General features: G+C 35.5%; 1 protein-coding gene across 1 annotated transcript in view; it reads right to left on the reverse strand.

Annotated features, from left to right (window-relative positions):
* Positions 1 to 14,720, reverse strand: part of frem2b (FRAS1 related extracellular matrix 2b) — a 96,060-nt gene that overhangs the window by 13,794 nt on the left and 67,546 nt on the right. The window contains exons 9-20 of the mRNA XM_067365456.1: positions 13,995 to 14,192; positions 12,280 to 12,444; positions 11,640 to 11,822; positions 10,526 to 10,656; positions 10,253 to 10,408; positions 9,844 to 10,147; positions 7,279 to 7,410; positions 6,287 to 6,618; positions 3,711 to 3,903; positions 3,111 to 3,215; positions 2,527 to 2,654; positions 2,237 to 2,371 (exon numbers count right to left, since the gene is read on the reverse strand). Of these exons, the coding sequence (XP_067221557.1) occupies positions 2,237 to 2,371; positions 2,527 to 2,654; positions 3,111 to 3,215; positions 3,711 to 3,903; positions 6,287 to 6,618; positions 7,279 to 7,410; positions 9,844 to 10,147; positions 10,253 to 10,408; positions 10,526 to 10,656; positions 11,640 to 11,822; positions 12,280 to 12,444; positions 13,995 to 14,192 (2,162 nt within the window). The remainder of the gene's footprint in view (positions 1 to 2,236; positions 2,372 to 2,526; positions 2,655 to 3,110; positions 3,216 to 3,710; positions 3,904 to 6,286; positions 6,619 to 7,278; positions 7,411 to 9,843; positions 10,148 to 10,252; positions 10,409 to 10,525; positions 10,657 to 11,639; positions 11,823 to 12,279; positions 12,445 to 13,994; positions 14,193 to 14,720) is intronic.

Raw genomic sequence — 14,720 nt, forward strand, 5'->3', positions numbered from 1 at the left:
ATAAGCATATTAAATTTGCAGAATGATTTCTAAAGGATCATGTGACACTGAAGACTGGTATAATGATGCTAAAAATACAGCTTTGCCATAACAGGAAAACATTATATTTTAAATTATATTAAAATAGAAAATTATTTTAAATTGTAAAAATATTTCACAATATTATTGTTTTTACTGTATTTTAATCAAATAAATACAGCCTAGGTGAGCAGAAGAGACTTCTTCTAAAAAAAATAAAAATTTACAGACCACAATATTCTGAATGGTGGTGTACATGTGCAAGAACTTCATATTTAATATACTCCATTAATTTCTGTATTTAATGTTCAGCAAATTGAAATACCAAGAAGGAAGATATAGGGAAGTCTGCCAAACATTGTGCTTTTACTTGCTGACATAACATGCAGCTCTGCTTAATGTTTAAATAAAACTGATCAGTCTGGTACATTTCAGAATGGATTGTTTTGTAAAGCTGTCACACTGTAATGCAGGCATTGCACAGAGTTATGTATGACAGTGTTTCCCAACCACTGTGCCAGTGTGACAGTTTGTCAAGTGTGCCGTGGAAAATAACCAAATGCCAAAAAATAAATACATTAAATTAAATGAATACTATACAGTTAAGAATATATTGTTGTGGTCAGGCGGAAACCTTGAATGAAGTGAACCGTGAGGGAGGTGCTGCACATACTGTAGTTTGGAGATCTTTGCTTCTTTGCAATGCAAATATAAATAAACTTATCTTTGCTCAAGAAACACTGTTTCTATAAAGGCTAATGTTTTATGTATTTGAAAAGCAGAGAAGAGTCTTAGTCTGATATTTCCTGTCTAGCTGTAGTCAGTATGCTAATGTTTTAAATATCCTGCGTCTATCTACTATATCATGAGATTTTGTCCAAAAGTATTCAACAACAAGAAAAACTGAAGTAAATGAAAAAGGATGTCTCAGATGCGACTATTCAGACAAAATTTGTAATTCGCTACTCAAAAAACTTGTAACTCCATCTGAGCTTGATTTTCATGATATGTTAATATTATAATGATACATGCATGTGTATGACATATATACAATACCAACTTTGATGATACCATCACAAACAACATAATTTAGCTACCTATATAAGACCTTATTGTGTTCCTTCCTGACTTAAAGAGATAGTTCATCCAAAAATGAAAATGATCCCATGATTTACTCACACTCAAGCCATCCTAGGTGTTTATGACTTTCTTCTTTCAGACAAACACAATCAGAGATATATTTAAAAATATCCTTAGTCCTCCAAACTTTATAATGGTTGTGAATGGGGGCATTTTGAAGCCAAAAATAATGCATTCATCCATTAAAAAAAGTAATCCATACGATTCCAGGGGGTTAATAAAGGTCTTCTGCCAAATGAGTAACCCAATGATGCGATGTATGATGAAACCATCCTAAGACCTTCGTTAATCTTCGGAACACAAATTAAGATATTTTAGTTGAAATCCGATGGCTCTGTGAGGCCTTCATAGGGAGCAATGACATTTCCTCTCTCAAGATCCATAAAGGTACTAAAAACATATTTAAATCGGTTCATGAGAGTACAGTGGTTCAATATTATTATTATAAAGCGACGAGAATATTACTAAATAAAAACTAAATAATGAATAATTGTGTTCTGAAGATGAAAGAAGGTCTTACGGGTGTGAACGGCATGAGTAATAAATGACAGAATTTTCATTTTTGGGTGAACTAACCTTTTCAGAAAACCTTCATTAACTCACTGGAGTTGCATGGATTACTTTTTTTTTTATGGATGCATTTTTGACTTCAAAATGCATCACCCCATTCACAACAATTATAAACCTTGGAGCACTAAGGATATTTTTAAATATATCTCTGATTGTGTTCGTCTGAAAGAAGATAGTCATATACACACTTAGGATGGCTTGAGGGTGAGTAAATCATGGAATAATTTTCATTCTTGGGTGAACTATCACTTTAAGCTCAATTTTCACATTAAATGTGATTAGTAATTTTAATATAATAGCCAGTTTTAATATGCCACTTGAAGCAATGCATGTTTGTGCAATTTTCAAAACTCAATATCAAAAAACTGTGCCCTGGCAAGTAAAAGGCTGGGAATGTATGATGTGATCCCTGCTTTGAGTGCCCCAGTCACACACAGGAAAACTCCGAGCTTGGCTATACAGCCAATGGCGTGAACCCTTTGATGAGTGCCTGTGATTCAGTAATGACCTGTTGGAAGCGTATGTCCAGATCAAAGGTGATTGGCTCTCTGGGGTGGCACACAGGACGGAAGCTGTACTCGACATTGGGAGGAGCCGTGCAGGGAACCAGTTTCACCGTGTAAGTCCCTGAGTAATCCCTCACCTGGAGGAAAATATTTCAACACTTAACAGGAGAGACAGTAAAGGACCCAATAATGTCAAATGCAATCATGAACATATAGTATCATGAGCAGATTTTGCTTTGAATGCAGAAAAATGTCATTTTTACAGCTGCATCCAGACACCCTAAAGACTTACCGCAAAGTCAGAGATGAAGGTCCATTGCTGCATTGGCTGGTTGTATGTTGGCTCACTTCTCACCAGGCTAAGGTTAAAGGTCAGCCCAGGATGGTCCGCACACATGACCATGGAAGTCATAAGAGAGGCTGTGTTGACAGAAATGTTGTTATTTCGATTGGACACAAGTAAGATCACATGACACTGCCTCATCATTAAAAGTAAATTGTCTCATTAAATGGACAAATTTCACAAGAAAGGTCTCATAATTCACCCCCAAATAAAAATAAAATAAGAATAAACATTACATTTGTTATTCACAAAGGCACTTTACAATATTGTTTTAATTGAATTACAGTTATAAGAATGCAGTTAAAATAATAGCTGGTATCAAAAATAAGCTTCATTTTCTATATTATAATTTTTTGTTTCTATTTCTTTTTGATTGAAAAATTACTAGTGACAGTTTTATTGAGTTTCATCCAAATCTATAATTGCTCTCAAGAAGCTGTGAGCCAAAAAAAAACCTAATGAAATGACAATTATTAGAACCAGATGAAATAATACATGTACCTGTAGTATATTTAATATGTGTAATAACACACCTGAATGTGCAGTGACAAAGAGCCCCCGAAAACGTGCTTCTGTACGGAAGTTGACAACCAAACGGCCTTGTTCGTTTATACGCATGCTTGTAGGATAGAGGGCCCCTAAAAAAAAAAATCCACATAATGAAGAAATTCATATATACTACTGTTCAAAAGTGGGATCAGTAACATTTTTTTTAAAAGAAATTCAATATTTGAATTTTCTATTCATAAAATTTTTCAACATAACTGTTTCTCGTGCACCGTTTCAGCATATTAGAATGATTTCTGAAGGATCATGAGACTCTGAGGACTGGAAAATGATGCTGAAAATTCAGCTTTGCATCACAGGAATAAATTACACTTTATTTATTTATTTATTTTTATAGTAAACAGTTATTGCAATAATATGTCACAACATTATTGTTTCACTGTAATAATAATAAATAATTTCATGAGACTTTTTTTTCAAAAACATAAAAAAAAAATCTTACCTATGCCAAACTTTTGAACAATACTGTAAATACTATGCAAAAACAATATATATATATATATATATATATATATATATATATATATATATAAAATAATTAATAAAGGAAAAATGTGCTGTCTTGCCTTGTAATTCAGCTTCTGGTGGACTACCAATGCCATCTCTCCACAAGATGGCAGTATCATAAACAAAAGTGAGACGCAGCTCAGACTGCAGGTCAAAGTGCTGCCAGCCACCAGCACCGACAGGTGAATGGAACACGTATGACACGTGCAGGGGCACACGCAGGGTCACATAAGACTGCACCAGGTTCAGCACCTACACAGGACAGAAATGATAACAATTTTTGGAACCTACCTGGAACCAACCCAGAATGAACATCCTAACATACTCCGTTAATTAGTAAGGAAAGTTTTCTTTTTATGTAAATAGAACATTCCCTTTAGGTTTAGGTTTGGTTATAGGTGCAATGTGTACATTTTAGGAGGATCTATTGACAAAAATGCAATATATTATACATATGTTTTCAGTGGTGTATAAAGACCTTACATAATGAACAGTTTGTTTTTTTTTTTTACCTTAGAATAAGTCATTTCTATCTACATACACCGCGTGTCCCCTTACATGTTAAGTCGCCATTTTGCGTTGGCATGTTTCTACAGTAGCCCTAAATGGACAAACTGCTCTACAGAGGGCGTTTGCTTGACTGGCTACTCTCTGCTGTAGACGAAGACATTTTTGTCCAGTGTTGGTGAGCATAGCTTCTCTAAAATGCAATTCGCAACCTCACTGCTAGATGCCGCTAAAATTTGCACACTGCACCTTTAAATTTTGATTATAAAAATAACTTTTAAAGATCCATAAAGGATCCTCTTTATATTGTCACAAAAAACCTGCCTGCAGTGTTATGGGAATGTTTGTTTATGGTTATAAAATCAAAACCCAAAAATAACCATGCTAATAACCATGTTGACTTCCTGCAATGTTCTGAGACAGTTAATGTATGGCTATAAAAATAAAACGTACTGTAAAAATAACCATTAGAGGAAGTTCTCTAAAGGTTGTCACAAAAAACCTCCCTAAAACTTTCTTAAAAGATTAGTTTTGGTTACAAAAAAGAACCTAAGAACCTACAGAGAACATTTTTAGAACGTTATGACAACATTATAGGATTGTTCTGTGTTCTGGGTAAACTGTCTCTAAGGGCAGGAGAATTAGACTTCTAACCTCATGATTATTAAACATATACATTTGTTGTCAAATAAAAATCTTAATTATGTTAAGGGAAGCAAAAGGCTTTTGGAATGGCTGTATTTATATGCATGTCATGTATATGTGCCACCAGTAGATGGTGCTGCTGTTGTTCTTGCTTTAATTTAACTCTGCAAGCCTCACTCAGTTTACCTTGGAAAGAAATTACTAATGAATTGAAATATCTTTAAACTCACAAAATTACATCAATAGTCAGAATCATGAGCTTTTAATAGAAAAAATGTAACCAAAAAAACTTCTTTTAATTTTTAAAATTCTTCTTAAACTCTTAAATTAAAAGTAATTCAGCTGTGAAGCACTGAATCCTAGTCTGCTAACTGCTAACTCTCCAAGTGTTTTGGATATCTTCACAGATCGACTTCACTGAACTTCAGTGTGGCCTGTACACCCATCCATCCCTGTTTAATGACACTAGTCCACTTTAATTAACTGCAGAGTAAACCAGCAGAGCCTGTGTCCATGGTGAAGATGAACGACTGGCTTAAACAGGCATGTAAACAGTTGTCTGAAGTTTGTTTTAAGGGCTAGCCTTGTCTAGCTAGCTGTTTAAAGGGGAAGAACAGAAAAAAGAGAAGCTTTTTATGGTCTAAATGTCAGTTTTGACTCATTGTGGGTGAAAGACAAATAGCGGACTGCTTAAACAAGCAAATGCCTTTTCCAATAAGCTAAAATGGTTAGCCACAACATAATGGATTGATGTGATCTCACAACTGTGAAATAAGTCTTTAATATGTTTGGCAAAGACTGGATATCCATATATCAAGAGCAGGAGTCTAAACCTTGAAATGCATTAAATACATTCCTGAATTGACACTGAAACAAAACAAAACAGAGACAGAGACATGTTAGCTGCTTTTAAAGGCACAAAACATATTCTTACACTACCATTCAAAAGAAGTTTTTGAAAGAAGTCTCTTTTGCTCATCAAAGGCTGCAGTTATTTAATAAAAGTTTTTAACATAAAAGATAAAGCAAAAACAGTAAAATTGTGAAATATTATTGAAATTTAAAATAACTTTGCAATTTTAATACATATTAAAATGCCATTTTTTTCTTGTGATGGCAAAGCTGAATTTTCAGCATCCGTCTTCAGTGTCACATGATGCTTCAGAGATCATTTTAATACGCTGATTTGCTGCTCAAGAAACATTTATTACTGTTATCAATGTTAAAAACAGTTGTGAAGCTTAATATTTCTGTGGATTTCAGAATTCTTTGATGAATGGAAAGTTTAAAAGAACAGCATTTATTTGAAATAGAAATCTTTATGTCTTTACTGTCAATTTGATCAATTTAATGTATCCTTATTGAATAAAAGTAAGCATTTCTTTTGAATGGTAGTGTATATGTCTTTGTATTTGCTTGATGCTAAAGGCATGATGAAATTAAATTAGAAAAAAAAAAAAATAGTTTTCTTCTCTTTCCTCACCTGTCCATCAGTCCCGATGGTCCCTCCACAATCGTTGAGCAGTTCAGACATGTCATAGTAGCTGACAAACTCCCACAAGCACGCCTCCAAATGCAGGTTTCGGTAGAATCGCAGGGTGTTTTGGCCCCTGACGGTCGTGCTATACTGGTAGGGCGCAGTCCCACCAATGGCATCTGGATTGCGGGTGGCGTCGGTGATGAAACCATAGCGTGTCCGCACCTCTGTGTAGTCCAGCAGGTTTGAGCAGCGATGGTTTCCTACACGTGTGCCGTCTGGACTCAGGGTCAGTTCAAAGTTGGAGAGCGGCCGAGTGGAGACTACAGGTAACATACCTAACAAGGCAATGAGGCACATGATGTAACATGGATGTATCTGATCCAGTGTTGTTACTGTTAACTAAAACTAAAAATATTAAAAATCATTTTTGGTCACTGAAATAAAGCAGCAATTAAAAATAAAATAATAATTAGATAAACTTAAACTTTAAAAAAACAACTGAAAATTAGAAATGTTGATGACAATTAAATGAAATAAGTTGAGGTACTAAAATAACTAAAACTGAAACATAAATTAAAGCTAAATAAAAAAAATACTAATAAAAATGACAAAACAACAAAATTACTAAAACTTAAACTAAAATTACAATAAATACTGAAAATCTAAAAATAAAAGTTAACTAAAAATATTAATAATAACTATAAAAGTACATAAATAGCACTAAAATAACACTGATCTGATCTGACACAGAAAGTGATCAAACTCTTTTTTTTATTATATATACTTTTATATATTAATTGTCAGACTACACAGAATTTGTGCTTCCTATATCTGTCACACCACAGAACTTTTTAAATGAATTGCAAAAAAATGGTTGTGTAAAAATGAATATAAAATGGAAAAAAGTAAATGTAATTTATCAATGTATATGATAACCCAACATGCTGGACAGTCTGATAAACAAAATCTATTTACACTATGGTAGGTGTACTGACCGTCAATATGGGGCATGGTAACAGTCAGTTTAATGAGGTTTGGATGGTCTGGATCTTCTGCTCCAGTGTAGCGCAGTCTGGCAGAGAAAGGCTCAGCTCCAACTGTGCCAACAACCCGAGGCTGGCACATACCTGATGCCAAAAGAAAGAAACATTAAACAGCATTGTATCATATAAAAAATACTGTAAAGTCAACATGAAGCAATGTTTGAACCGATTTTACTTTCGTAAACGCCATATTTATGAGTGAAATAGGATATTCAATGAGAAGACAAGATTTTTTCAACTGAAAACTGGATCACAATAGTGGGTGTGAATGATGCACAGTAAGACCAAGGCTGCGTTTAAGTCCATTTTTCATGCCTTTCCCACAGTAACTTCCCTCCGCACAACAAAATGCACAAACAAAAATGCTAACAAATTACAAACCCGATTCCAAAAAAAGCTGGGACACTGTATAAATTGAATAAAAAAGGAATGCAATAATTTACAAATCTCATAAACTTATATTTTATTCACAATAGAATATAGATAACATATCAAATGTTGAAAATGAGACATTTTGAAATGTCGTGCCAAATATTGGCTCATTTTGGATTTCATGAGAGCTACACATTCCAAAAAAGTTGGGACAGGTAGCAATAAGATGCCGGAAAAGTTAAATGTACATATAAGGAACAGCTGGAGGACCAATTTGCAACTTATTAGGTCAACTGGCAACATGATTGGGTATAAAAAGTGCCTCTCAGAGTGGCAGTGACTCTCAGAAGTCAAGATGGGCAGAGGACCACCAATTCCCCCAATGCTGCGGCGAAAAATAGTGGAGCAATATCAGAAAGGAGTTTCTCAGAGAAAAATTGCAAAGAGTTTGAAGTTATCATCATCTACAGTGCATAATATCATCCAAAGATTCAGAGAATCTGGAACAATCTCTGTGCGTAAGGGTCAAGTCCGGAAAACCATACTGGATGCTCGTGATCTTCGGGCCCTTAGACGGCACTGATGATCCAGAAGCACAGGCGTTTTCTCTGGGCCAAGGCTCATTTAAAATGGACTGTGGCAAAGTGGAAAACTGTTCTGTGATCAGATGAATCAAAATTTGAAGTTCTTTTTGGAAAACTGGGACGCCATGTCATCCGGACTAAAGAGGACAAGGACAACCAACCCAAGTTGTTATCAGCGCTCAGTTCAGAAGCCTGCACCTCTGATGGTATGGGGTTGCATGAGTGCGTGTGGCATGGGCAGCTTACACATCTGGAAAGGCACCATCAATGCTGAAAGGTATATCCAAGTTCTAGAACAACATATGCTCCCATCCAGACGTCATCTCTTTAAGGAAAGACCTTGCATTTTCCAACATGACAATGCCAGACCACATACTGCATCAATTACAACATCATGGCTGCATAGAAGAAGGATCCAGGTACTGAAATGGCCAGCCTGCAGTCCAGATCTTTCACCCATAGAAAACATTTGGCGCATCATAAAGAGGAAGATGTGACAAAGAAGACCTAAGACAGTTGAGCAACTAGAAGCCTGTATTAGACAAGAATGGGACAACATTCCTATTCCTAAACTTGAGCAACGGACGTTTGCAGACTGTTATAAAAAGAAGAGGGAATGCCACACAGTGGTAAACATGGCTTTGTCCCAACGTTTTTGAGATGTGTTAATGCCATGAAATTTAAAATCAACTTATTTTTCCCTTAAAATGATACATTTTCTCAGTTTAAACATTTGATATGTCATCTATGTTGCATTCTGAATAAAATATAGAAATTTGAAACTTCCACATCATTGCATTCTGTTTTTATTCACAATTTGTACAGTGTCCCAACTTTTTGGAATCGGGTATGTATAACTGTGTAAAAAACAGCTTAAGGTAGCTACAAGTGTTATGAGGTTAAATGTCAAAGTAACCAATATCATACACTAGATTGTGTGGGTTGGGGGTAAATTAAGTGTGATGTGATGTCAAAATTGTGTTGCATTGTGGTCCATGGATCTGCCTGAAGTGTACATATTGAGGAGACTCGCTTCCTCTGTCAAAATAAAAAAAAAAATGGGTCTGTCCAAATAAACTTCCCTCTCACACTTGATGAAGCTGAATGCAATGCAAAACGGCTGCGGGATTCCCCCGAGGGGAAACAAGTGAATATCTAAAAGTGGAGTTAAACGCAGCCCAGCAATGTGCATTAAGGACATGCAAAGAGGTTAGCCAATCATAACAGGGGGGGTAAAAGACGTTTAAAATGGTCATGTGAAACTAAATTACTATGATTTTAGGTACAAGAAACCTTGATTAACATTATAAGTGGACTTTAGAGGAAAAATAAAATAGAAATAAACATTTAAATATTATCATAGAGATTACTGTCAAAAATTGACTGTGGAAATTACAATACTGTAGCAAAGCAAGGCTAAAATTTGAATTTTTATCAGGATCAAATGATGCAGAACTCTAGAAAAAAAAAAGAATCCTAAAATTAAATCAGACAGCCACTTGTCTTTTCATCTCTTTTTTTGTCTAAAACTGGTGCTAATTCCGTAATGCAGTAAACTCACCGTCTTCTAGGCTGATGGAAACTATGGGGCTGGTGAGCTCCAGGCCTTCATCCCCATTAGAGTTGACAGCCCGGGCTGCACACTGCACACGTGAGCCTGCCTGGAAATACACTGAGTCTAATGTGATTGTTTTGGAGGAGGTGAAGAAGGTGTCAAAATCCACCTCCTTCATGGGGCTGGTCACACCGTCAGGTCCTGTGGGGGCACTGACCAGCCAGCGGTACCGGGTCAGGGTGTTATTGATGTGTTCAGCAACACAGATGGAGCCCGTCCGGTCAAAGTCATGATACTTGGGGTTGCACGACTAAAATAAATATACAAAGAAATTAATATATAATTTAGACAGAGAGACAGACAGACAGATAAAGATCGATTTTTTGCTCATTGTTTCCCTATATAGTGAACTTACTGTGACACAGACAACGGGATATCCTGCAGCTGGCTGTGTATCTCTTGTCCTGCTTGTATCATCGTACTGCAACAGAGACACCACCACTGGCACAGAGGGGAAGGTCACGTCTGCCATACTGTTCGTCTCTTCAATGTAGATGATGGCTTTAGTGACCTGAAGGTTTGGAAGAGAAGCTATAATGCACACAGTGTGGGTCTAATACTACTGATACAGCACAGCCAGATTATATACTTTGTTTCCATATTCCAGTGCAAGCATATTTTGAAGTACCTGAATTTCTGCTACCATGTTCTCATCAGGTTTGAGGTGGACAGTGAAGGCCTCTCTCATCTCTCGTACACCATCATACAGGATTTCCACCTCTACAATGTGCTCTGTCTCTCCCTCTTTAAACTCCACATCTGTAGTTGAGAAGTTGTCATTTTCATGCTTGATTTTGATCAACTTCTATAAGTACATGATAATGTCTTTTTAAAAGTGTAACAAATAACTAGTTAGGCAGAACACAAAAACATGTCCAGCTCATGATTCACTTCAAATTCAAAAAAAAAAAAAAAAAAAAAAAAAAAATCCTTTTAGAGAATGAAGTCTATTTTATGACTATCAGGATTTTTTGCATTGAGACATTGTTTTCGATTAAAGACATTTCCTGTCTAAATTATCATTACAGTAATGTGTTCAGATATTTCACTCTTAGATTCTAATACTTAGGACCATGTGATATTTCAGTTTTTCTTTTTTAATAAATCTGCAAAAATGTCAACACTTCTGTGTTTTTCTGTCAATATGGGGTGCTGTGTGTACATTAATGAGGAAAAAAATGAACTTAAATGATTTTAGCAAATGGCTGCAATATAACAAAGAGTGAAAAATTTAAGGTGGTCTGAATACTTTCCGTACCCACTGTATATATTTATATATATATATTATATATATATATATATTTGTATTCATAATAGTATTTGTTATATTTACTTTAGTTATGTTTAAGCAGAAAATTCTATTCGTAGTAGTATTTATTATATTTAAATCAGCATAAATTATGTAAATATAACACACTATTCTGAATACAATTCTTTTTCTATTTAAATCAGCAAAAAACAGGTAAATATAACATATTACTATGATGTATAAATACTTAAAACATTTTTTACAGTAATGAAAATATTTTTTTATTCTATCTTATACTATTTTTTCGTTTGTATAATGGTAATGTGAATATGGGTGGGAAATGTTTTTATTGTTATGAAAATAATGCAAAAAAATCTTAATGGTCATAATATAAGCTTAATTTTCTTTGAGCAGCATCATTTGAAAGTAAAAAATGATGGCTTTAGGGAAACATTTTCTTACAAAACTCTGCTATGATGTTGTTTAAACCCACCTTCAGAGATGGGATGGTAATCTTCTCCAGAGGAAGCTGAGCCGTCCTTTGTGTGGACCCGAACCACAGACACTTTGGACGTGTCTCCTGTCCTCTGGACCGGGATCCTCACCACTGAGATTTGCCCTGACTCACTGGGTTCACTGACACTGAACTTGGTTGCTCCAAACCTGATGATGGCCTCTGTGGAAGGAGGATTGTGGGAAAATACAGATGCATGTCAGCACCGCATTATTGCTTCAGTCAGGACTAATATCGACCAATCAGCTTAACCAGACTGATGATTAAAGATCAAAAAATAATGAAATCAAAATGAGTCCAGGTTTATTAGATTTTAAGCAATCTATTTGCTAGTGAATTCGAAAATGTTTACAAAATTATACTTTTATCTTTAAATGTAACTAGCAGATAAGTGCATTTAAATTCTACATTCTTTCTCTTCGATTTGTAAGTTTTTCCTTTTCCCACATCTTCACATCTTTAATATCTACATTTCTGAATTACAAAAAACACCTCACAGCTTTACAGTACATTTTCTGCTCTTAGGCCAAGTACTTTCTAGAACTCTGACAGATAGCAGCAATTGCAAGATAATATAAGCGGGTACAAAAATGTGGGAAATTGGGAGATAACATCTTACTGTCAGCATCATCTTTTATCTTGATGAGTGTCTCATTCTGAGCCCCTATGGAGGCCCCAAACGGAGATGCACTCTTGGGGCTTCCCAGCACCAATCTCAGCTCCTCATCTTCCTCATGTTCAGTGTCATCCACCAGGATGAGGACACAAGGCTTCTCCACCTCTCCTACACAAGTAATGATTTCAAGAGAGAGTTGTTACTAAGTATGTATAAAATATGTCAGCACATCAAACAGCAAAATAATTATTTAGGAAAATAAAATGGATTTCCTTCAGAATAAGACATTTTTATAGCTTAAAGATTCTTAATAATACCTCCCAGTGTTGGGGGTAACGCATTACTTGAGTAACTTGAGTTATGTAATCAGATTATTTTTTTAAGTAACTAGTAAAGTAATGCAATACTTTTTCAATTTGTTACAAAATAAGAAAGTTACTTTTTTAAATAAGTAACAAGTTTTTCACATTTATTGACTGACAGCTCTCCTGTCCCCATGTTGAGAGACATAAAGTGCAGAGGTGTTGTGTCTGCTATATAAACGTGATGGATATTGTAGTTCTAGACTAAATATGAACATGCATTTACTCATCTCACTTGCATGAAAACATTCAGTATTCATCAAAATGAATAAAAACAGTGAAATACAATCTCAGACACAAACCTGTAATAATTAACTATATTAAATTACACAAATATACTTTATGTATTTAATCTCACTTTACTGACCAATTTATCTTTGCTGCTGGCCTTCAATGATCTAAATACTAATAAGCAAAAATTACTTTAGATTAGATTTAGAAATAAGAGTGTTGAACTTCCTTCTCCTGTATCCTATTCTTCTTAAATCCAGAATGGCAGCACAGCTGAAAGGTTTATTTGAGCAGTTCACTCTACTGATCATGCATAAATATGCATTTCCTTCAGCCTGAGGCTTATTCGTTTCACTTTTGGTGTGAAAGGGCCTTAACATTTGCCAAAAATAGAACATTTTTGTTGTTTTTAAGAAACAAGCAAACCCAGCCCAGGTGAGAAAAAGTAATGCAAAAGTAACGTAACACATTACCTTTCATAAAAAGTAACTAATGGTGCTTTTCCACTGCATGATATGGTTCGGTATGGCTCAATTTTTGGCACTTTTCCACTGCATGGGACGGCTCGGTACGGCTCGCTTTAATAGTACCTCCTCGGTGGAGGTTCCAAGCGAGCCAAACTGATACTAAATGTGATGTGTAAACACTGCAGATCACTGATTGGTCAGAGAGAATCGTCACTACCAGTGTCATTGGATTTGAAACACGAGACATCAAACCCGCTTGATTTAAATAGTCAGTAACAGCCACGCAGTATCATTTGTTCGCGCAACTTTTTTTTAAACGACCATCGCACCTAACTTGATAAAATAAATTGCTGTATCGTGGTCAGTAGATGAAGTGCAGACTCAATGGTAGCCGAGGAGCGGATCCACGGCAGTAGAGGCGGCGCAACTATAATGATCAGTCTATAATCCCACCCACTTTGAAGCGGTACTAAACTGCAGAGGAAAAGCAAACCGAAAGTAAGCGAGCTGTACCGAACCGAACTGAGTCGAGTCATTCCACACAGTGGAAAAGTGTCATAAGTAACGCAATTAGTTACTTTTTTAGGGAATGACGCAATATTGTAATGGATTACTTAAAAGTAACTTTCTCCAACACTGATACCTCAAAAAACAATACCTGGTAAAAAGACGATGGTGGAGATGTCTGTGTTTGGCCTCTCGTTGAAGTCCATCATAACTTGGGCTGAGCCTTGACGACTGTAGCATCGCACACTTGACTTGTAGCTCAGATCTCCGCTCCGGTACACAACAGCAGATATCTGTCCATCATTCTCATTACCCATGTACATAGGCTCTCGGAATTGCACCTTGGGCACTAAAAAACAAAAGTCTTATATATAAACTAGGGCTGTCAAGCAATTAAAAATGTTTAATTGATTACACAATGTGGTGATTAATTAAATTAATCACATATCAAGTTTGGCTGAAAAATTTAAAGTCATTATTGTGTTGAGAAAAGCATCAAATCAATATTACAAAGAGTAGCTTTAGAAAGAAATATTACATTTGATTCAGCATTTATTACACATAAACTTAGGCCATGAGGGTGAGTAAATGATGACAGAATGACGAGCTGTTGCACTGCATCATGTTCATCAACTGTCTGAAATGTAAGATGACCTTTGTAGGTCTGGGGCTAGGCGGGTGCATTAAATGAGTTTATAATTTCAACACATTATTTTTTTCCCCATAACTTTAAATCAACACGTTAAAGGGTTAGTTCACCCAAAAATGAAAATTCTGTCATTTATTACTGACCCTCATGCCATTCCACACCCGTAAGACCTTCGTTCATCTTCAGAACACAAATTAAGATATTTTAGTTAAAATCCGATGGCTCCGT

This window comes from Chanodichthys erythropterus, chromosome 17, assembly GCF_024489055.1.
Source record: "Chanodichthys erythropterus isolate Z2021 chromosome 17, ASM2448905v1, whole genome shotgun sequence".
NCBI lineage: Eukaryota > Metazoa > Chordata > Actinopteri > Cypriniformes > Xenocyprididae > Chanodichthys > Chanodichthys erythropterus.